Source organism: Phalaenopsis equestris, unplaced genomic scaffold (assembly GCF_001263595.1).
Source record: "Phalaenopsis equestris unplaced genomic scaffold, ASM126359v1 Scaffold001343, whole genome shotgun sequence".
Classification (NCBI taxonomy): Eukaryota; Viridiplantae; Streptophyta; class Magnoliopsida; order Asparagales; family Orchidaceae; genus Phalaenopsis; species Phalaenopsis equestris.
In genome coordinates this window covers 13,429-38,299 of record NW_018165782.1, presented here as the reverse complement: position 1 = coordinate 38,299, position 24,871 = coordinate 13,429, and the positions used below count along the sequence as shown (strand labels likewise).

At 31.6% G+C, this 24,871-nt stretch overlaps 2 protein-coding genes across 3 annotated transcripts in view; both read left to right on the top strand.

The window, feature by feature from the left end:
- LOC110034083 (pentatricopeptide repeat-containing protein At4g04790, mitochondrial) overlaps nt 1-1,347 on the top strand; it is a 114,097-nt gene extending 112,750 nt beyond the window's left edge. For both annotated transcript variants that reach the window (XM_020738338.1, XM_020738337.1), the window contains exon 16: nt 880-1,347. In XM_020738338.1, the coding sequence (XP_020593997.1) occupies nt 880-1,033 (154 nt within the window). In that variant the 3' untranslated portion in view covers nt 1,034-1,347. The remainder of the gene's footprint in view (nt 1-879) is intronic.
- A 10,062-nt stretch (nt 1,348-11,409) lies between these two features.
- Nucleotides 11,410-22,115, top strand: LOC110034074 (peroxisome biogenesis protein 22-like). The gene is made up of 5 exons (XM_020738327.1): nt 11,410-11,716; nt 19,110-19,346; nt 19,427-19,474; nt 21,742-21,798; nt 21,984-22,115. Exons 1-5 carry the CDS (start codon nt 11,582-11,584, stop codon nt 22,113-22,115), a joined length of 609 nt encoding a protein of 202 aa, XP_020593986.1. The 5' UTR covers nt 11,410-11,581.
- Nucleotides 22,116-24,871: the final 2,756 nt, after the last annotated feature.

The window sequence follows — 24,871 nt, the reverse complement described above, 5'->3', positions numbered from 1 at the left end:
TATATATATATATATATATTTGATGAGTAGTATTTTTAAAAAAATTAATTGACTACAAGGCTACAAAGATTTAAAATCAATTAAATAATTATATGATTTAAATTTTACCCCAATCTTTAAATATCTTATGATCACGTGATTAGGATTGTCAAAACGACTCTTTGTTCGTGAACGACTCGTGTTCGGCTCGCTAAGCAAACGAGCAGAACATGAACACATTTTTTGAGCTCGAAATATAAACAAGTTGAACACCAGCTGAGCCTGGGCTCGCTCGTGTTCGACTCATTTACACCCCTAGCCGAATATATCATAGCTCGAACTTGGCTTTGTATAATTAGAAATTATTCGTGCTCGGCTTGAACTTGTGTCGAGCTTTTATATATTGTTCAAGTTTGACTTGTTTAAATTTTTAAATGTATGAACTTGATTTGTTTATGACAAGTAAACGAGAATTTAAACGAGCTAAAAATTCAAACGATTATCTATATTTTCATTTAAAAAATTTAATAAATAATTTTATAAATGTGATCGCACCTACTAATTTATTTATTATAAACTTTCTAAAAATAAATGGTAAGTCATGGATCATGATTATATGAGTTTTAATCTCTCATATTTTAGCATGATCATATTTTCAAGTTTGCACCCAATTCTCACACTCAAATGTAGATGCATAGGTGAGCTGGTATGCATGTAAAAAATTGAATCTTAGGTGTTCCATATGTAAAAATATGGGAATTGAGTTGTATGTATGTAAATCTTCCTTTTTTTTTTTTTATTTTTAAGATATCCTGTGTTCTTTGATGATAATGTACCATGCCGTAATAAAAATTTCGCACATTCAACTTTGCTAATTTGGTCCTAAAAACTTGTTGGCAGGATGTATCAAGCTCTACTAGCGTCCGGCGATATCAATGCAGCATCAAATATTCTGAAGAGAATAACAAAGGATGATCCTCATGTTCGATACGTCATCGAGTCTTGTAAAGCCACTTACAGCAATAAACATTACAACAACCCCAAAATTACATAGGTATTATGTATCCTTTTATGATAGGGAAATGTGCTCTCATTTCTCATTTTGATAAATTATTTCTTGGTTGAATTACACAGCCTAAGTGGGATTGATATTGAAATTTCAGAAACTTCACCCTTTACTTGGATTAATTACATACATACCCACTATTTCAATATCTAACACCTAAACTTTCGATGTGTAATTACGTCGGAATAAGTTTATGGTATGTATGTAAATCCCCCAATTGTACTTCGAAATGTGCCCAGAACATAGTGCTGAAAATTTAGAAAAACACATCTAAATGTTGGAACTTAAGGTTTCATTTTCAATTGAGGAAAACTTTGCATTGAAATTAATTTTTTTTATTAGTAAAATGCATATAGATAAATTGTGCTTCCTTTATTTCCCAACTTCCATATATGCGTATGGTAGACATTGCTAGTGGCATGTTCCTAAAACGAGATTTATATGTGGCATTATTTTTGGAATTTTTATAAATCTTTATGATTTGGTTCCTATGAACTAGAAGAATACTGCTAAGCTATCTCCTAGCAATTTTATCTATAACTTTGTGCCTAAGAACTTTGAATGGGGTACCAAGGAACCAGTTCATTAGTGCCTAGGCTTTATCTACCCTGTCTTTTAATCAATGTCCTAGTATATAAGCACCCAAGATAGTGACACATTGGCAATACGTTCATCTAGGGCCTAAGTGTTTTTTCATCCAAGACCATAATGTTGAAAATTTTTTTAGTACATGAATCCATCTATATGTAGAGAGTTTGTCTTTATTCATTGATTATCACTTCTTCCCTAAAATATTACACTTCACCAGTAGGGCTGTCAAAACGGCTCGTTGTTCGCGAACAGTTCGTGTTTGGTTCGTTAATTTCGTTTAATAAGTTAACGAGCCGAACACGAACTAAGATGTGTTCGTTCGTGTTCGGCTCATTTTGGCTCGAAATACTACTCATTAAGTTTATATATATATATATTAAGTAGTAATTTAAAAAATCTAATTGACTACAAGGCTACAAAGATTTATAATCAATTAAAATATTGATTAAGAAAATAGAATAAAAATTATTAAATTAGATTCAAATGATGTTTTAATATAAATAATAATTTTTAAATTTTGCTCAAACCTTTATTGTCTTATGTTTTATGGTTACAAGATTAGGGTTGTTAGAAGGATTCTTTGTTCGTGAACATTCGGCTCGTTAAGCAAACGAGCCGAACACGAACATATTTTTTGAGCTTGAAATATAAACGAGCCGAACACGAGCGAGCCATCCTCAGCTCGTGTTCGGCTCGTTTACACTCCTATTCATCAGTTCTCATGTATAATCGTCTTTTCTGTTTACCATCATTTAAATGGTCCTAAAATCAATCTAATTTTTTTTTTATATCACTTAAAATAAATGTTGCAATTAGCAAGAGTTTGTAGTGAATAAGCACTCATTTATCAATACTCACAAGCTTAAACTAATGCTTGTCCTCAGTGGAATATAACTGCAGTGAGCCTTAATTCTTAAATCTTGTTAAAAGTATGATACTGAACAACCCCTAAGGGGGGAAGCTGCTTTAATTCTGAAGCAATGCTGAAAAGAAATAGTAGTAACATCGTGTGGATTAAGGAAAAAAAAAAGGAAATTTTCTTTAAGAAAAGGAATTTCGATTCTTCACAAAAAAAAGAATTTTTTTTACTTTATGAAATTTAATTTTTCAAATAATCTTTTTTTTTTCTTCCTTTTTCCAAAGTATTCTGCTAAAGAATTTTTTTGGAAAAAAATATTTTCATTAGTGGGAGTAATAACATGATTTCAAACTCTTTAAAATTTAATATGGCAGTGGAAAAGTCAATTTATCAGGTGGTTAAATCTTATCTAAATTGATATGATGAAATTTGACGGCAAGAGAACTTTAGCATGTGACGATGCAAGGTGATAGATGTGTTGTGTTCTCTTAATCTGTAAGAGGTTGTGAATAGCGACGAATGTCTTGAAGCGATGTCAGAGAGAGATTGGTTGAAGTTGAACAGGAGTGTTTTTCGCTTAATCTGAAATTGCTTAATTAAGAAAATCAAATATGGGTGATAATGGAGACTTCTGCAATAAAATTATGGATGATGCTCGAGAACAAATATCTCATGAAGAGTTTGGAGAACCGTTTTCATATGAAGCATTGTCATATGAGATGGACGGTTAGTATTGATAAGCACTTGAATAACTTTACTAAGTTGTTGACAGATCTGTTACATTTGAATGAGGATGTTAGAGATGAAGACAAGACGCTTCTTTTGTTGAATTCGCTTCTGAATGAGTATGAAAACTTTACTATGACACTCATTCATGGGAATGAGGTCTTGAATTATGGTGAAGTGATTTTGTCACTGTTGAATCATGAATTCCATCAAAGGGAAAAGGATTCTCCAAAGATGGAAACAACTGAGGCACTTACACTCCCAAGTAGTAGATTGAGAAGAAGAAGAATTTGACAAAGAAGGGTGGCAGCACAGATACTTCTCAAAAGCAGGGCAAGTCTCATGGGCGTAATCTTGGGAAAAATTTGTGTGCTTACTTACTGATCATTGGAAGAAAGATTGTCCGAAGCTGAAGGAGAAGGGAAAGAAAGTTGCATCTGAGGTGAAAGCCAATTTCATTGTGGAAAGGTCTGAAGAGGCGGATTTAGTTGTATCGTTATCTACAGTGTCTCATAGTTATTTTATAAATGATTCATGTTGGATTTTTTATACAGGTGTTGTCTATCATATTTGTTCTCATCAAGGATGGTTTTGTACGTACAAAGATCTAGATAGTGGTTAAGTGACTGTGGGCAACGATCAAGCTTGTGGTAGTATTAGTGTAGAGAGTATCTTTATCAAGATTTATGATGGTATTGTGGGGGAGCTGACAGATGATAAAGATATTCTAGATATCAGGAAGAATTTATTGTAAGTTTTGGCTTTAGAATCCAAAGGCTATGGAGGCAGGAGTTATGAGGATATGTCGTGGAGCAATGGTTTTTATGAAAAGAGTTCATCATCACATTCTTTACAATCTTCAGGGTAGTACAATGACTGGAACGACTATTATTGTTGATAATCTTTCTGACGTTATTATGTTGTGGCATATGCGGCTAGCTCATGATGGAGAAACTTCACTTCAGTCTTTGGTGAAGAAAGGATTGATCAAATGAACAAACACTTGTAAACTTAATTTCTGTGAACATTATGTGAAGACACAGGTATCCTTTAGGACTGTCATCCACAGTACAAAAAATATTTTAGAGTTTGTTCACACAGATATTTGGGGCCCGACAAAGACAGGATCATTCAGCGGGCGAAGATGTCGTCTCTTTTTTATATATAGATTGTGTATTAGAAATTGGGAGTTTTTATGTCATAGTTTTGCATGAGGACTTTTTAACAAAACAATATGATACTAAAATAATTACTCGTGTTAAAAACTTCGAAGAGGAAAAGGAGCAAAGAATCCGACTCATGTAAAATAATTTACTATATTAGCTTAGCTTATAAAAATATATCCTTGCATATGATTACAAAATAATACATATTACATTAGCTTATTTTTTTCCCGGAAATATGATGAAAATAGTGGATTATTAACTTGTTAAACCCTAAATAAAATATATTAATAAATCAATTTTATATTTATGGCAATCGACCCACCCTGAACCCAACCTGGGTCCACCCTGGTCGCCATCGTTGGGCTGCCATCCATCACCGCCGGATCTTCCCCAACAGTGATGCAGCCGGTGGCCACCGACCTATGGAGGAGTGAATGACGACAAGTGGAGTAGGGCGAGTGCGAGGAAAGCCCCTGTGTCGATGCATCTAAAATGGAAGCTCTGTTCACAGCTCGGTAATACTCGTAGCATCTGTCCATCGACCCGCAAACTAACTAAAGCCAAACTTGGTCGAGTGAGAGATAGTACGAGTGCTACCGAGCTGTCATAGGAGCTTCCATGTTTAATGAATTGATAAATGGCTTTCCTCAATAAGTCTGTGATCGCAGCCTGCAGCACAATTGGGGAACACCCTGCGGAGATTGAAGATTGAAGTTAATCTTCCTGCTTAAATTTTGCAATTCTCATCCAGCATGTATATCAGACGTATAGTAAGTAATTAGCATACGTAAAATCAAAGAATGAAAGCAAGCTGATATGAAGAAATGATCTCCATAATCCAATAAGATATGAATGAATGCATGTGATCGAAGACCTTCATTTATAGTGTAAGAGTTGGAGAAACAAGAGAAGAAAAGTTTAACCGAGAGATATAAATTTATAATTAACTTTATATAATTACATGTTTTATAAGAATATGTTTATATATAAGTAATAGAAGAGATTAATAAAGAAAATTATTTACATAATTAGTTGGTCGAAGGAGATTTGTCGTATCCTTAATGACAATTGTTTTTTAGATTATCATATAATTAAAGATGGGCCTTATATGTTAGTAACTATTTATGAGCTTAATTTTAATGTTATAATTTCTATTAATCTTGCTTTTGTTCAAACTTATCCAAAATTTCTTAGCATTAGAAAATCATCAAATTGTATAAGAGTTAGAGAAGCAAGAGGATAAAGTTTTAACTTGAGGAACTTGAATTATAATGAGCTTTATTCAACTAGATGTTTGTAAGAAAGTGATTATATATATATATATAAAGATGTAATAAAAGAGATAATTAATGAAGAAATAAATAATAAATTAAATATTCGATCGGAATAATAAAAAAAATATTACTATAATTAATACTTATAAATTCTTACTATAAATATAGGATGCATGCTCTAATATTTATATACAAAGCTATCTTACAAGTATGGGGTCTAAAATGACTATAATCTATGGATCCAATGCGAAGATACTTAACTAACTAGCATACACAAAAACAAAAGAATATTGAAAGCAAACCCAAAATGAAGAAATGATGTAAAAGTTGGAGGAAAGAAAGGTTTGCCTAGAGAATTATAATTATATTTAGCTTTATTGAACTATATGTTTATAAGAACATGTTTATATATAGGTAATAGAAGAGAATCATAAAGGAAACATAATAATTGAAATATTCTCAATAATGTGGATTATATTATAATAATTAATACTTATAAAATCTTACTATAAATATATTGGACACATGTTATAATATTTATATAGTAGTGAACAATTGTTGTTGTTGTTGTGTGTCAGAAGATTTGCGGCCTTAGAGCAATAATTTAACGTCACATTAATGTATGAAGATCCAACACACACAAATAAAAGAAATATATAGTAAAAGGAGACATCATGATTATTTAGATGGAAAAACTCTATAAAGGGAAAAACCCACGCGATCTAGCCCAGTCAAAGTAATACAATGTGTGATTTTAAGTACATAGATTCACTATTCTCCTAAAATAGAAAATATGAAATTATAAAGTTAATAATTATAAATGTACAATATTAGTCTAAATCTTTTAGTTGTAATTGAGCTACAACAACAATGATTCTTCGTGGTAATAATTGTAGTTAGGTCGCAGTTGCAGTTAATTGCTACAAAAAGAGTGGTTTACCACAAAATGCCATTGTTGGTGGTTGTAATAGCTTCAATATATAGTAGAGATAGCAGTTGTAATTGTAGCTGGTCATATAGGTCAAAGTTTATAGCGGCAAGAGAGTTTGTTGGCCATAAACACTGTAGTTGGTAATCATAATGTTAGTCATATAGGTCATAGTTGGTTGTTATAAGAGCATCGATTGGCCACAGAAACTGTAATTAAAAGTCATAATAGCAATCTTTCGTATATGTTGTAGTTAGTCACATAAGCTATAATAGGAAGTTACATTTACCTTATTTGTCACAAAGGCTGTAGTTGGAAGCTATAGTAGTAATGAGCCACATAGGTTGTAGTTGATCACATATACCATTTTGAGAAGCTACAAAACCATCAATTCACTAAAACAGTCGTAATTGAAAGCTACATTAGTAGTGAGCCACATAAGTCTTAGTTGGAAACTATAATAGCAGTTACCTACATATGTTTTAATTGGTCACATAAGTCATAGTGAAAGCTTGTAATTCCAACAATTTACGACGCAGACCGTATTGGGACGTTATAGTAGTAACTGGTTGCATAGGTCGTAGTTGGCCACTTCAAGGAGTCAGTTGATCACAGAAGTTGTAGTGCAATGTTGTAATGACAACAGTCTGTCATGTAAATCATAGTGGAAAGTTATAGCTGTAATTGGCCACACAACTCATAGTGGGTCGTTACAAGAGTATCAACTGCCCACTGAAGCTATAGTGGAAGGCTGTAATGATAGTACTAAGTTATGTAAGTCGTAGTGGGTCACCGCAAGAGTATTAGTTGGTCGAAAAGTTTATAGTTATTGTTAAATTGATATACAATGAAAGGAGAAAACTTTTGGAGTCTGAATAAAGTCACCGTATTTTGAGTACGACAACCATCCATAAGTAGTCGTTGTCGTAAGTTATCGTTGGATCTTCATTACATCATGTTTGAGGTATGTTATTGTGTATTATTTGGAATACATTGTGACTCAACAGAGTTCTTTGCTACTCAACAGAGTGCTTCGTTACTCAACAGAGTGCTTCATTACTTAACAAGATATGTACTTTGTTACTTAAGAGGGTACTTCGTTACCAACAAAATATTTTGTTACTCAATAAAATACTTTGTTACTCAATAGAGTCAGTAGTGGTTGATGGCAACTAGTGGCAAGTGGTTGACTTTGGTCGGTGGCTACGTAGACTAGAGATTATTGTCGAGTCTTCTGTCCAAAATAACACTGGAATCATGTTCATTCTCCTCCAATCCTCTCCTAAAATGAAAAGAGAGGGGTTTATTTATAGCCTCTAATGGTGGGGCATTTTGGTCATTTAACGGATAAGTATCATAATCACCTAATCTAACAACCAACATCGAATGACTCATATAGATCCACCTTGATTATAGAGGTTTTTGTAATGATTTGGGAACATTAATAACCTCATATTTAAGGGAGCTTTAGATCTTTATATTCTTCATGTCGACACTCAATTTGAATATAAATATGTCAAATTTGATGTTCATTTGACTATCCAATTAATGATTTAAAACCTCCAAATATGTTATTATAGCTTGATCTGAACTTGATCATACTTGGATTAGAACAATTTTTGTATCATTGAGTTCGTCTTGTCAAGACGGTCAGTTTGACTATAAATTTGCTGAAATTGAAACTCTTGATGATTTTTAATTTGAATCGGAACATTTTTTGCTTAAAAATACATCTAGATTTATTACAAAATGGCAACAACATGATTTCCAGTGAAGATTATTTCAATTTCAATCACGAGAGCAAAAGCATTGGCTTTGGTCGCCATTTTGTAATTAATTTAATATGTTCGTAACAACTCTTTCATTTTGATATGCTATTTTTTTTTTCTTGGTGAGAATATAATTGAATAATCTAATTAATTATTGGTGGTTTCCACCAAAATATTTAACATTGAATTGTAGATTCACTTTATGGATATGTATTTACCATTTCTATGTATTGTTGCATATGATGATGCCAATGGTGTTAGGAAACTTTTTTGCACAATCATCAACTATGTTATTTGCACAATTTTTAACTATGTTTTTTTCTTCTTCTATTATTCTCATGATCATCACTTTGTTTATATAACCTATTCATAAACTATATTTCAATACCATAAATTATGTAAAGTAAAATACATTTAAAAGTGGTTTAGACCAAAAACATAAACCAAGACCTGATAGAATTCAAGCTATGCTCCTCATCATGTACCAAACTATCCAATAGAGACAAATATATACAATAAATTTTGAAATTGTTGAATCCAATCTTTTTCGTGAATCACACTCTAGAGAGAGTGTGTGTGAGGAATGAGTAATGATAAATCGTGGATTATTCAAAAAATGTTTTCCCTATTTATAATGAAGATGATGTTATATTTTTCCTCATAGTTGGAGGGGGCCCGTATGATGTTATATTTTTCCTCATAGTTGGAGGGGGCCCGTATTAGTGTATTTTTAGTATTTTGCAAATATGGTGGTGTCATCTGGTTGCTTTTTGGCTCGGTGGATAAAGCTTAGCTGACTTTGGTTCGAAAGGATCAACTCAATTAGTTGAGCTCGGTTCACATGGGTCGATTGACTGATCTAGTATGTCTATCAATCCTTAATTCTTAGTGAGAAAACTTTTGGGTGTCCATGAGATGATTGAAGATATTGTAGAGTTGAATCTTCCCTTCGATATACTTTATTGGAGGGTGGACTATCATATCGAGTTGGCTTTCTTGTCATGGTTGGTTCAAATGCTCTTTTTGTATCGTTTTTGATTGAATGACTCGTGATTGTATCATCAAATCGTCTTTTTCTCTGCCTCGTGATCAGGTCAATTTTGGCTTTGTTGGCATAGTTTTTATGGCTTCGCCCGATCAAGTTAAGTGGACCTCACAATCTTCTAACAGTGAGCCAGCCTTTGTTGTAGTCTTCCCCTCTCGAATGTTAGATCTCTTTAAAATTAGTGCTGACATATTTTTTATGTACAAAAATACTTTAAGAAAATCATAAGATTAATGCTTAAGATAAAATGAATAACTCTTTGAGAATTGATGCACAATCAACTAATTTTGCAATTTGACACGTATCACAAGGCATTTAGTATGAATATTAAGATATTTTTAGCAAAAAAAATGTTCAAAATCAAAATTAAAAAGCATTCAAAGCTCCAATTTCTGCAAATTTATAGTTAAAATTATCGGCGTAACGAGTGGAACCCAACTGATACAAAAATTGATCCAATCTGAGCCAAATCAAAGCCCAGATCAAACTGTTAAACTACTTTTGGAAGCTTTGGGTGATTAATTGGAGGTCATATAAACTACAATTTTAATGTAACTATAGACCAATTGAGTGTCTTAACGAGAGGAATCCTACAGGCTCAAGTTTTTGATTCAAGATCATTAAGGCTAAAAGATCATAAAAAAATCTCTTACGATAAAGCAAATCAATAAGGGTAATTTGATCGAGTTGTTACGAGAGTGACTTGTCAAAGGACGAAATGCTCCTCTCTTGAGGACAATAAATATACCCCCTATCTTCACTTGAGGAGGAAGAAGATAAGGAGTCAAATTATAGTGATATTCTGGACTGAAGACCCGACGATAACTTCTGACCCGTAGATGCAGACCATCGTCAACCATTGCTCGCCGCCTGCCATCAACTGTCGTTGGTCGCCCCCTGCACGTCGCTTTTGGTGGGCTCTTTTGAGAAATGAAGTACGGGGTTAAATTATGAAGTACTCTTTTGAGTGACGAACAACTCAGTCGACTAACAAATTATTTTGTCGAGCAACGAAGTATTTTGCATACAGATAGCACATTATCCTAAATATTATGCAGCGACGTACCCTGAACACAATATATTGAATACCTGACTATAACTTCCATTGGTAATTGCTCACAATCTCTGTATTCAGAATACAATGATTTTTTATGTATATTGCGTACTAAAAAAATATTGTAATATTCTAACTCTTTTCCAACTGCATGATGAGAGCCTATCTTTGTACTTGTGAACTTATATTGAATTATTTTGACTGCAGTGGGTCTTATAAGTTTTTCCCTTTCCTGAGTTTCTCACTTAAAAGTCATGTTGTCTTTTACCGTTACTTTTCACTTATGTGTGAATCTTCGTACAATCATAATAGGTTAATTCATCACTCTACCGCCGTGAATTGCTCGACACACAACAAGAATAAATAATAAAATAAAAATGTTTCATCATAGATGAAAAAGGGGCATTTATTTACATACCATAGAATTCTTATATATTTACTTAACTAATTTCTATACTTTCATATTTACATACATGTCATTCCAATCCCGACATTATATAAAAAATATCACGATTATTAAATCTTAAAAAAGTGAAATATATATTTTCATACATAAATTTTAACACCAAAATATTATAAATATAAATATCAAACTTTAGTTATTAGATGTGTAAATAGATAAAAATTCTATGGTATGTATTTAATAGAGGTTGTATAAATATAAAATCATATTATAAATTTCAATGTCATAACATTTATGTAAATAATGATAAATTACAATTTTTATAATTAAAGACTCAATTTATGCGCATGAATTCTTGATTCATACTTGTTAGGAATTATCTAAAATACATTGATAATACGCTTAAACATTAATATATATATATATATATATATATATATATATATTATAAATAAAATAATATTATATAACAATATCATCTCAGTACACTCTAATGTCATTAATGTCATCCGGCAACCCCATATCAATACCTGGACGGAATGAATTTTCTACAGCTAGTTCTGACTTTTTACGGCCAGCTCTCCTAGTCGGAGCCATACTGTGATTTTTTTTCAACCTCTGGCACTTCGATTCTGTCACTGGATCGGATAGTTCTCCGATAGGGTTCTCGCCTCCATGGAGCCATTCAAGTGATATAGTCGGGGTTTTTAGGGTTTTCGTGATGCCGGAAATGCCGGCGGATCCAATCAGCCCTCCGGCGGACTCCGCCAAGGAAGAGCTGATCGACATGATTCAGCGCTTTCTGGAATATGTCGCTGGGATCTCGGAGCTCTTGCCTTTCACGGTCGATCGCCAGGTATTTTTTATTTCTTAGTTGATTTATGGAGATCGTTTCGATTTGGTTTGAGTGCATATTCTGATTGGCATGGGCTGGTTTGTTATTAGTTGGATATGCTTGATAAGAAGGTTTTTGTTCGGTGTATATTGCTTTGTTTTATTGCCTATTATATTTGAATACCGGAGATCAGGAATGTTGGCCTAAAATTTGGAGTTGCTTGGTTTTATGGTGCTGTTTATCTGACTAAAATGGAAAGTACCTGTTCCTTCTCCTCAAAAAAATAATTTTTGGGAAGCAAACCGAGTGTACACCCAAAAAAGTGTCTTGCACAAATCTCGAGATGATCTATGGTTCGGATCAAAAGAGACAATGACAGTATTATTCCTCAAACGAAAAACTAAGTACTCATAAAGCGGACTAGCTGAAGAAATAACAGCCGACCGGCAACCATCTGATCGAAGGGCTGGCGATCAATCAAAGGGCCACTAAGGCTAAGGCTGTCCGAAAACAAACAATCTCTCCCATTGAACGAACAAAGGTCCAATACCTCCAAAAATCTCACAAGCATCAACGCGAGGCTCTCCCAAAATTTTCCCTAAAGATTAATACTAGGACCAACCGATTTTTACTCTCAAAGCCAATCGGCTTCCCAAAGTGAAAACCTACCAGTATCCAGATGAAATAGCCGGCCGACACCATTAAGGCCTACCGACTTAAGGACTTGCCAACTGAAAGGTCCAAACATATTAAAAGACACTAAAATCAATTATGAATGAGAAAAGACATGAAACAGACAAAAATGTCCTGTAACCCCCTTATTAAAGCAAAGAAAAATTTGTTCACTTTATAACTCCCTATCTTCTATAAATTTGGGTTTCAATGCATGTAAAAAGGGTTTTTAACTTTTCTCCATAGACCCATACTCTGTAGGGAGAACACTCTCCCTTGCTCTCTTGTAACATCTATTTTTCATATATAAAATGGGTCACAAAGCCCATAAATACCCCAGTTTACTTATATGGGGCAAGTCTTTGTGTGTTCTTCACTCTCTTTTTTCTCTTCTTTCTGGTTCCTACCATTCTGATCCTTGGTCATGCCTCTCACAAGACAAATTTGGATTCAACACCATGTGATGCAAAGTTTAATTAGAAAAACAAAAGCAAGATCAATTTTAATCCTTAATGCATATATTTGCACATAGTAGAAAATATCACTCTTATTTGTTGGAGATCAATAAGAAGAGATGATTCTAGCTAGAAAATCTGGCTTTTCCTATGTTTTTCAAAAATGCCAATTAGATGTTAGCCTATTGTTGTCAACCTTGTTTAAAATTAGGCAATAAGAGGCATGCTAGAGCATTTTTTAGCCAATTCACAATGAGCTTATGCCTAACTCACCTGTATTGAGGTTCACCTCAAGGCATGCCTCACCTCACTGTGTGAGGCGCACATACTAGTGTAGATTTTTTTAAAAATAAATGTTAAACACACCACTTGGTCGTGACTCAGGCGATGCCTCAAGCATTCACGCCCCTCTACTTAGTCTACTCACCTAAATGATAAATCAACGCGCTTCTCTTCAACAACCATTGTCATTGCCATTGTTGGTCTTCATTGATGCTTTCATCGGCCTCTTGTGACACCATTGTTTTCGTAACTTTCCTTACTCGCAAGCCCAACCATCGCTATCATTTCTTGCGACCATTGTTGTCATTTCTTATAGCCCCCAACAAAAAACACCCCCCTCCCCAACAGCCTCGTCCACCTTCCATTCTTGTAGTAGCCACAATCACCATTTTCCACATTATAGCAACACCGTCATTGTTTTTAATCGTTGTCCACATTCTTCTTTGTAGCCCCAGCCTTCGCTGTCCCTTCTTGCTGCCCTAGCCACAGTCATCTCTTCTTGTAGTTGTCACCGGTCTCTCATGAAGCCGCAATCGGTCCTCCTTACAACCGTTTTCGTCTTTGGCAACTTCATTAAATCTTAATTTTTTCTTTACCTCCGGTTATAATTTCAAAATATTAACTTTTTATATTAAATTAAATTATTTAATTTATATATTTCTTGTTTTATAGTTGTAATACATCTTAAAATTTTTAATGCAAAACTTTCATTCGAGGCAAAACTTTCATCCTATGGTTAAGGAAAAATCGTAAGAGACAAGGAGAAATTCGCAAAGTGTTCTAGAAAGTATCTGGCGTGGTGATATGACATGCAAATTGATAGAGAGAATGGGTAGCATTTGGTGACCAAGTTAAAATTAGCAATGCTAGTGCTGTAATGACAGTTGAGAATATGTTGATTGAGAATAGATAACATTTATACGATATACATGTTGTTGCACATTGCATAGATTTAATTTTAGAGAAATTCAGTGATTTGCCCTAGCATAACAAGTGCTTTGGTAAAAATAGAGTATATTAGTAAATTCATTACAATATTTTTTAGGTTTGTATTTGATGAGGAACTTTTTTAAGAAAAAACTCATATGCCTTGTAATAGCATGATTTGCTAATGCTTATTTAATCTTATAAAACATATTAAATACTAGGTAATCATTGGAGATAATGACCATTTTCACTTAATGTCTTAGTTATGCATGACAAATAATGTTGAGATGAAAGAAGTTGGAAAAATTATTTTAAATGAAAAGTTTTGGTCTAGTCCCACATATTAATAGCAATCGCAAGAACATTGATTTGAGGGTTGTTGATGCGAAGAAAAATCTAACTGTGAGCTTTATTTACAATGCAACGGATGAGATCAATGATTCAATAACCCGTAACTTGGGAGAATAGGAGGCCAATTATAGGGAGATTTGAAATATTATTTTTGAGATATGAAAGCTTCATCTCCAATATCATTTGTATGCTGTTGGATATTTCTCTAACATGTTTAGAATAACTCTTATCAATTCTGAAATCAAATTGGGGCTATACCATTATATGAATAGGTTGATTGATGACTTAACTGAGAGGGAAACTACTTATAGACAAATTATACCATTTATGAATTACTATCAAAATTTTAATTTTTCTTTTTGATTATTTATATATATATATATATATATTTAAATATAGTTGACTAGTCATTCTAGTTTGGTGATGATATTTTAGAGTTATAAATTTCACTGTTAAAGTATTATGACTTATATTCTTCTAATCTAGATGTGAGCTCAACTAGAGCATATATAATGAAGTTCACATAAAGAGAAACCATCTGACAACTTTAACATATAATAAAATTTTAGATTATAGAAATCCAAAGAACAGTAGTTTGAAGGATAAGGAGAATCTTCTACTATGTGAATGTATGCTATCAGATGATGAGTGCTTTTTATATTTGTAACAACAACATCACATCATCTGAATTTTGACAAAAAAATTTGAATGTTGATATTTTTTATGGATGATAATTAGACTAGTACATTAAGCACCAAGCAATAAGAGATAAAAAAAAATGTATTCATAAAAAATTAAGTATTTGAAGTTAACTTAAAATTTAAATAATATTTTAGCTTCTATATATTTTTATTGATTATAGAAGAGAAAGATGACTGAGAAGGAAGAAGATAAAGAATAATATGAGAACTTTGACTCAATTGAAGAAGAGTCAGATATGAGAGAAAATTATTTATTCTGACGGCGACTTCAATAAAAACTTCCCGAGTGATGAGAGTGCTAAGAATTTTTTATTATTTATTATATTCTTATTTAGATTTATGGATGTTGTGTTGGATAATAGAAGTGAGAATATTTTGTTATGCTAAATTTATTTTAACTCTTACTTTGATTTGAAATTTTATGCTAACATCATTTGATGACTTGTATTAGTTTGATCAGTTAATGTCTGCATTATATTTTTATTTTTTGCAGTTTATTACATGATATTTTATGTCTTACGCGATTTGTTTTTTAATATAGGCATAATTTATCAATTTTTACTATGTTAAGATGTTAATATGTATTTATTCAATATATTTATAGATTATGATGCTAATGTGCTAATTTTACCTTTATTTTGATTTTACGCAAACTTTTAAGTGCAAGACTATGCCTCAGTCTCAAGACTTGCTGGTCGCCTCATTAACGAAAAACACTTTATTGCTTAATTGTACTAATTTAAACTATGATCGTGAATGCACTCACTGCAATACCACACATTTTTATTGTTCATAATGTCTTGCTTTTTAGGTGAGATTATAAAAAATGATAATGGGAACTTGAGGATTTTGAGATTGATAGTAGGTAATTTATATTTTTATGTGGGGATGTGCTTCAAAGGTTTATCCATCATAATCTTCCTCTTTAAGCTTGCCATCTTAATTTGTCTTGTCCCAACTATTTGGGGTCAGCTTTTTAAATCCTTGTTTTCCATTCATTTTTAATTGAGAGCTAGATGAGGTGTTAATTTTAATTTTATGAGCCTGTAACACCACATCTAGTCTTTTTTTCTGTTAGTTATCCTTTCTCCTAATGAAGCTTTCACATGAATACTATCTTTCAACTTCATACGCGCTTGTTTTAATCATGTGCAAACAGCCAAAAGGTGAATATCAGACAAATGTGAATTCTTTAAGTATGCATCCTTAAACTGATTTTAAATGATGAATTATTTATATCTTCAATCAGCGAGGCTTTTGTTTTTTTTTTCAAATTTTTATATGTACTCTATATTTAGAAGTTAAATATAATCAAGGCTTCTAGTTTTTATAAGAAATCTACGAGTATTGGAAAGATTGTGATGCACAAAAGATTATCTATAACTTTTGATGATTTATATAATTAGTTTGGTACTGAGGAATGAGTAAGGCAGATATATAAAATTGTTATTGTGGGAATTGGGTAGATAAGAAATGTATAGGCTTTAATGAGCTGATCAAGTTTTATGCAATTGAGGTGATGATAAATTGATAGTATAATCGTAGTTAAAGATGACAACATCAAGAACTTGTGAAAAAATATTTTGGAAAATTTTTAAATGAAAGTTTTAAGAATATAAAAACTTATTTTGCAACAACAGTATGAAGAAGATAATGAGATTTTCATTTGTTACAAAAAAAAAAAAAAAAAAAAGAAAAAGAGGAGAGAAATCGAAGTTTAAAGTAAAAAAATATGAATATGGTAAAGCTTTGGGATGATATGCGATAACTTTTTTGATTCAGAGAGTTATTGGGATATTGTTGTGTTTTCATCGCCATCTAAATTTATTGAAATTTTGAACATTAAAAATATTTCATTTAATTGAAGAAGAAAGATTTAATATCAATATTTAAGAAGAAAATAGACGCTCAACATCAAACATATGAGCTGTATATTGAAGCTATGGGTCAAATTGAAGATATATTCATAAAATTTATATAAGCTTTATATAATGAATTTTGTTCTTTACTATCGGAATCTACTATAAAAGTGATTTATGTGATAAAAAAATTTAATAAAATAATACAAAGCAGAGGAGGATTATTTATACTGTTTATTAATATTGAGAATTCATATGATTGAGTACCACGAAATTTGATTGGGTGTCCATTAAAGAAGCTTTCATTGATGTCTAAATGTTATAATTTTTATAATGGAGCATTGACTAGTATTTGAAGTATTGGAGTGCCAAAGAGTTTTCAATTAAATATATGATTACATAAATGATCAACATTAAATGCAACAAGAAGCAACTACAATTTTTTTTTCTCAAAGAATATTTTCATTGAAATTTTATAGATTAAGAAGACTGCAAATGGTTGAAAATAATTATTTTGATTCCAATATTTTTAAACAAAGGTTATATTTCTTTTCTGGTAATTATCGATGAATCAACATTATGAATATATAATAAAGTTATGGGAGATATAAATAGAAGATAGACTTTAAAAAACTACATCAGTTTTGAAGAATCATTTTAGTTGAAAATATGCTATAAAAGTTATTTGCATGTTAATTCAACTAATAAAAAAATTCAGAATTCACAAAGGATTTTTTTGTGTGTGATTTTTGTTAATTGTGAGAAGGCATGGTCAAGTTCCATGAGTATTGATTCATGCCCATCAACAATGAAAGGTATGTTAAGTGGTATTAAATATTTGTATAATGGAGTGTTGATTAGTATTAAAATTAGTTGTGTGATCAAGACCTTTTTCAATCAAATATGATTATATTGAGGATCAATATTGATTTCATATTTTTTGTGTATTAATTTTGAGGATACACATTGAGAATATTCAAACTGAGGTACTTTTGGTGTATCATATATGGCATTGCTCTAGTTGGTAGAGCATCTACTGAAATAAGTGAGAAAGTGAGAAAGTTAGAAAGAGGCTAAATATTAAGAAAATTTAGGGTTTAGAATTCGTAGAATAAAGATCGAGTGTCTGAAGTTACCTTGGTATATGCTCTTTTTATGTGGCATAGGTCTAATTGGTAAGAAAGTGAAAAGTTAGGAAGACATTCTAAATATTAAGAAGATTAAGGGTTTAGAATTTATAGAATGAAGATCGACTATATGAGGTGCAATTTTGGTTGGTTGTGATATTAACAATCTTCAATTATTATTATTTGGAGGTAAAATGACACATACATTTAATAAGCTTAAGACCAAAAGAATGAGTATATAATTTTTATAATTAATGATAAGTGGTTAAAATGGATATAAAAATATCTACATAATGGAGACTTAAACTTTATAAAACTGCAATGAGGTCTACTATGCTATATTTATTCAAGTATTAGATAATAAAAACATTAATGATATCTAACTTACATATAATAAACTTGACAATATTAAGATGGATACACAACAAAACGAATATTCATATTAAAGTGATGATTAGAGTGTCATGTTTTGAATACAAGAGTGTTAAAAATAGGTTTATGTGGCCGGTATATGTATAATTAAGGGTAGAAGTTGAACCATTTAAATGGGCAAATAAATAATTTCCAAGAATTAAGAAGGAAAAGAATTTGATATAGCTAGCATGGATAGAAGTTGTTTAAAATTATTTGTGAATATGGTTCAATACCTTAGGCCTCATTTAACTTTAATAAATGAGTTAACACAAAATAGTAGGGATAATGCTAACGATGATGATAATAATCTCTATTTACAAAATGCTGTATATCTTAATCATAGTTGGCGCACATTTTTTTTTTTTTTTTTTTTTTTTCTTTTTTTTTGTGAAGCCATTTTATTGCATCTTTATCACTTTTTCATTTAGCATTCATGATGTCTTCAACAGTGGAAATGTGATTTAAATTTTTTTTTACGATGGTGTAAAATCACTGTGCTAAGTATTTGGTTTTTATTTGTTTTAGCGTTCATAAGCTTGCATTTGGTCTATGAACTCTTGTGTGCATTTTTTAGTGATGCATTCTTGTCGATGAAGTTTGTTAATTTTTGTCAATATATTTATCAGAAATTTCGCTCTATCACAACGCTTGCCGCGCTTTCTTTTGCAATATTTATTGCTTGGAAATTTTTGAGAGCTCCACCTGCACATCAAAGAAGATCGAGACAGTCGAGTGTAGCAGCAGCTGTTTCTGGTGCCAGATCTAGTAGTTCAAACTCAGGACTTACATCATCAGAATACTACTCATCCTCTGCAGAGTTAAGACCACATGATAGAGTTGATGAACTCTTCCAAACTGGAAAGGTACCTGACATGTAATTTTGTAACCGTTAATGCAGTTGATTGGATGTTAACACTTAACGGTTGATGGTCCCCTTTGGCAGCGAACTTTGGAACAGATAATAAGGCATAGGCTGAATGAAGGACGCAAGGTAAAGGTTTATGTTTGTTTGTTTTTCTTTTAAAACTGTGCTCATAGAAGCTTCTCATTTCTGAAGGCATGCTTGTTTATTCATGAAATTGGGAAAACTGAGTAATACTTTCTTACTTTCTTGTTAGTATCAAAGGAAAAAAAGGTGGGAAAAAGTCAATTCCAAATTTCTAATTTTATTGGCTTTTAAGTGGACTTTACCTTGAAAATTATTGAAAGCAATGCATCCTAGGTGAGTTTCAATGAAGGAACCCTCTATCAGGCAGTTGGGTGACCTGCCACTATAAAAGGTTTTTCATTTTATGAAACTATGATCTTCTTAATGGTACACAACCTAAAAATAGCTTTTTGTACGTCACCTTTTTTAAAAATTATGTAAAGCTTGTTAAAGAAAGTGAACTTTGGACTCCCCCATGGAATCAAAATGCGCCAAGCTGAGTTTTTATTTTATTTTATTTTAACTTCTGATTATTGGCAATAGGAATTCTTCTATCCTTTTTTTATGATTGTATGTCAATATTTGTTTCTTGTTTTTTTTTTTTTACATACTTGGTGCGCTTTAACTATATGTCCTCTTGTCATTATCCCAATCTTGTTCATTTAATGATTTGTAATTCACTTCTGATTGGGACCAATCTACCTATCATTCGTCAGGGATTTAACTTTTTTATTGCTACTTCTCTGTTTTGATGAGACTCCCTAGAATGGGCAGGCTTTTTAAATCTGTGCATATTGAGGCTTAAAAATTCTCTTGCTTTCAACATTTAATTTGGTTAATCATTACTGTTGGATTTAAGATTTTAAGGATTTTAAATCGGTTTTGTATTCTCCTTAAGTGAAACACTGGTGTAGACTATGGGTGGTAAGTCAACATGTATCATTGTTTTTTAAAATATGGAATATCACGAAGATTAGGTTTAATTCCTCAGGCAATACTGAATGCGAGCGAATTCTAAATGAGGATTCATAACATTGATCCTAAATAATTGGTGTAAGACTAATGATGATGATGATGATGATATCATATTTATAGATCAATACAAACAAAAGAAAAATCATACTTATTATCTTTCTACATGGTTTCATAATTTTTTACTTGCCAACATTTTGAGAAAGTTGTAAAAAGGCTATTTATAACCATAAAAGAATTTTTTTTGTGATATAATCAACTTAAAGTGGCATCATGCATACAATGTGGAGCCATAAAATTTTTAAAGCGGGGGCACAAAATATTTTTTTTTTCAAAAATTTTCTCAACCTTTTCTATTCGGGCTTAAAAGCAACTTTGATGGTTTTGCAAATTTTTTATTAAAATCCGTTGACTTTAATCTGTGGTGGTTGATTGACATTGATTATTCAAAGTAATACTTAGAAAAAATATAAACATATTACATTTTTTATATTTATTATAAAATAAACACTTTTTCTTCTATAAATATTTCTTATACATTTATATAGAAACTTAGAAAATTGCTTGGTACGAATCTATCAATAATGGAATTATAGATTAATTGATTTAAATAAAATGCTATATTCACTCTCATGAAAATTAAGAATTAATTATTTGTCAATTTTTTTAAAAGTACATGATAAAATTTAGAGGCTTTTGCATACATACCACCCAATTCATATGTATATCATACCACCCAAATCTTTTATATAACGTCAAATATATCATTATTTTAACTTCTAAAATGTGAGACTCCTTTTCATTCATGGGTAAGGAAGACTGCAAATCAATCGAGCATTCGATAAGCTACCCTTGACTTGGCTTTGACTTGGCCCAATTAAAGCTCATTTATGTTCTTTTAATTAATTAAACAAATAAACCTTAATTTTTTTAATTACTCGATTATTAAATGAACAAGCTTGAACACCTCGTTGCTCAATTTGATTATGATCATGAATAATATTATTTAATGCCCATGAACAAATCCGTTAAGATGCTCGATTAAAGCTGGATATTGATTTAAAACCCAATATAAATTATAACTAATAATATAATTTAATTTAAAAAAAGTAAAATTAAAATTATTATTATTTGTTTATCAACTGAAAAGCAATTAATTCTCTCAAATGTCTCAAAAAAACGTTAGCTTTTTTTTAATACAAACATAATTTGGTAGAAAAAAAAACTAAAATTACAACTCACTGGCACACACACATTACTAATACACATAATTAATGTGTTTTCTTTTTTTTCATTGAGTTATAAGAAGTACCAAAATTTTCATATCTTGTTTCTAATATGGGGTTTTCTGACTTCAGGCTACATGCCAATTGCTTGGTGTGATCCTTGAGGAGACTACGCCGGAGGAGCTTCAGGTGGGTAAAATCACCTTTTATGACCTTGGCCTGTGATGCATTTGCTTAAATCTGAACCTGCCACCTCGTTTTAGGAGCAAGACTGGTTTCATTCAAACCATTTCTTTTTGTGTGGATAATCACTCTTTGATCTATCTTTAATTTTGCATATGGCACTATAATTATTCATATCATGGTTATGGCAGGAACATGCAACTGTTAAATCTTCTGTCCGGGAGTTGCTACTAGAGATAACAAAATTCTGTGACCTGTATCTTATGGAAAGAATTCTTGACGATGAAAGTGGGGTGGGTTGCACTAATTATCAATCATTTTAGCTGAATTTTTCTTGCTGCGTTTTCATGTTTGTTCAGTTATTTTCTTTCCTATGTGCTGAGACAGCTCATAAGGTTTTTTTAATTTTAAGATGATTCAAGCAGCATCATACATGTTTTTAATGCTTATAAGTGATAATTGTCCGAAACTGAAATCAATCGATACGTCAATATTTGTTTCATTAAGCATATTATTTTATTCATAATTCATTTCATGATGGAAAGTGAGATGGGTTGCAACAATTTTTTACTAACATAAAATTTCATGATATGTGCATTTCTGTTTGGGCAATTTTCATGCTTGTAGCAAAGTCAAATACATAAGATTAAATTAGTTGTTTGTTTTCTCCATATGGCAGTGCCATTCATGCTAGTTTGAGAACTGTCATGCGTAGTTCTTAAGCTTATATAAATGACTGCTCTTCTCAGATTGAACTTGTACACATCCTCAATCATTCCTCTTAGCATGATTAACTTGCCCACTTATACGAGGGAAAAAAATTGGATTCTTTCATATATAGTTGTTTTAATTGTAGAAACTGAAATTGCCACATTACTTGTATGTGGCTGTTTGCTCCTATGATAATAGATAATGATGGGTCTGGATGAATGCAAAGTGGAAGTTATCAATTGTTTTCGCTTCACTCAATATTGGAAAACTGAGTTTGTGATTGGTTTTTGAAGCTTCTTAACATAAGAAAATGCAGTTACTCAAAATATTTGTCACTTGAAAGTTACTTTATTACTGCATCATGTGCATTCCATTTATACCCTACCGTTAATCACGATGTCTGAAAGCATACCTGCTGCCTTCTCTAACCTTATTAAAAAAAATCATAATTACAAATTTTAATATATAATAATTTTAATTTATATAGAAGATCTGCACAAAGTTTTTATATTGCATTTGCACCCCCATCACGGCTTCATGATCAAAGGGCAACGCACTTGCAAAACAAATTTTTCATCTCTTTGAGTGATAATCACTATTTGTTTTGGTACAAGGATTGTTTTTCCTCACAAATCAATGCAATAATAACTAAGCATCATGAAATTAAGCAACGGTGTGCACTTTAAAGTTTAAATCATCGTAAGGTATAGTTTGGTTTCTAATTTTTTACTGTTTTGAAATCATGTTAGTTCATTTTTTTTAAATTTGTGTCTTAATAGCTTATGTTGGCTTTATACATTCATGAAAGTTTTTTAGCAGAAATTTGAACATCTGTCTTTTTTATTTTCTTTTGAATTCTTTTTCAGTTTTATGCCAGACCTTGCATGAAATGGCTTTGATTTAGCCAGCCATTTTACCCAATATAAATATGTATGTAAATTTTAAAATTTCAATTTAACTTTTTTCAGAGATTGACAAATTTTTACTTTCAAAATATACATCCATAACTACTACACTTTATATTGTTTGGCTGAAATTGTTCCAAATGTTTTTCTTTTTTTGGGCCTGTATAATTCACCATTATTAGGAGGTGATGGAATTTCCCATCTTTAAAGGGGAGGTTGGCTAAGCCACACTTCTAAGAGAACTATTTGGGTGTACATTTCCATAAGCACGTATATATAACTTTTTTTTCTAATAAAGGATATTATTTATGGCATAAATTATATATACCATGTAAAATATCTTGGTATAATAAATAATACATATCTCATATATTATTTAATAGTTTAAATTCATGATATAACCACATACCACATAATGTATCATCTGTAATATTATTAATACAAGTGCAATAAGTATGTGTGTGTGTGTGAGGGGGAAACATTCCCTTATTCCTCAATCTTCAGATTACAACTACTCATTCTATAGAGAATGAACTCATTCCTACAATTACAACATTTTTTGCAATATTGACGGCTGCTTGGCTATCACACATCTTTATGGGATTAACCGCGGGGTGTCCCATCTCATTTAGTACCCTTTGAATTTACATTCCTTCACAAATTTTGCAATACCGATGGTGGTTTGACTTTCACACATCTTTATGGGATTAACCATGGAGTGTCCTAGCTCATCTAGTACTCTTTGAATCCACATTTCTTCACAAATTCCCAAAAAGAGTTTCTGGAACTCAGATTTTACACTACTTCTCGAGATCACTTCTTGCTTCTTGCTCCTTGTGACAAGATTTCCCTATACATTGGAACAATATCTAGAGGTGGATCTTCTGTCCGCCAGTTCTCTTGCTCAGCTTACATATGTGAACATCTTTGCATCCCTGTTGTCAGATTTCTTAAATAACAGTCCTTTGCCATAGGTTTTCTTAAGAAATGTTAATATTTTGTACACTATTCCAAATGTTGCTCATTTTGATTGTTCATGCGTTGAATCACTATGCTAACAAAGTAAGCGATGTCAGGTAGATAAGTTTACTCATCAATCTTTGGCATCTACCATTTTTCACTAATGCCTTTTCTTCCCCTGGCCATAATTTTTTTGTTGAAATTCATAGGACTCTCAACAGGTTTGTACAATTATATTCTCGTTTCTTTTAATAAGGCTTAGATGTACTTCCTTTGGGATATCACAATACTCATCTTAGACTTGATCAATTCCATGCACAAAAAATATTGCATCGCTCATGGTTCCTTAATTTCAAATTTAGTAGCAATAATCTCTTTAATCATTCCAATATCTCTATCATCATCACCAATTAGGATCATATCATCAACATAGATGATGTGTATCATTTTTCTACCTCTCTATGTATTCTTTATGAACAATGTATGATTTGTTTGACATTGGA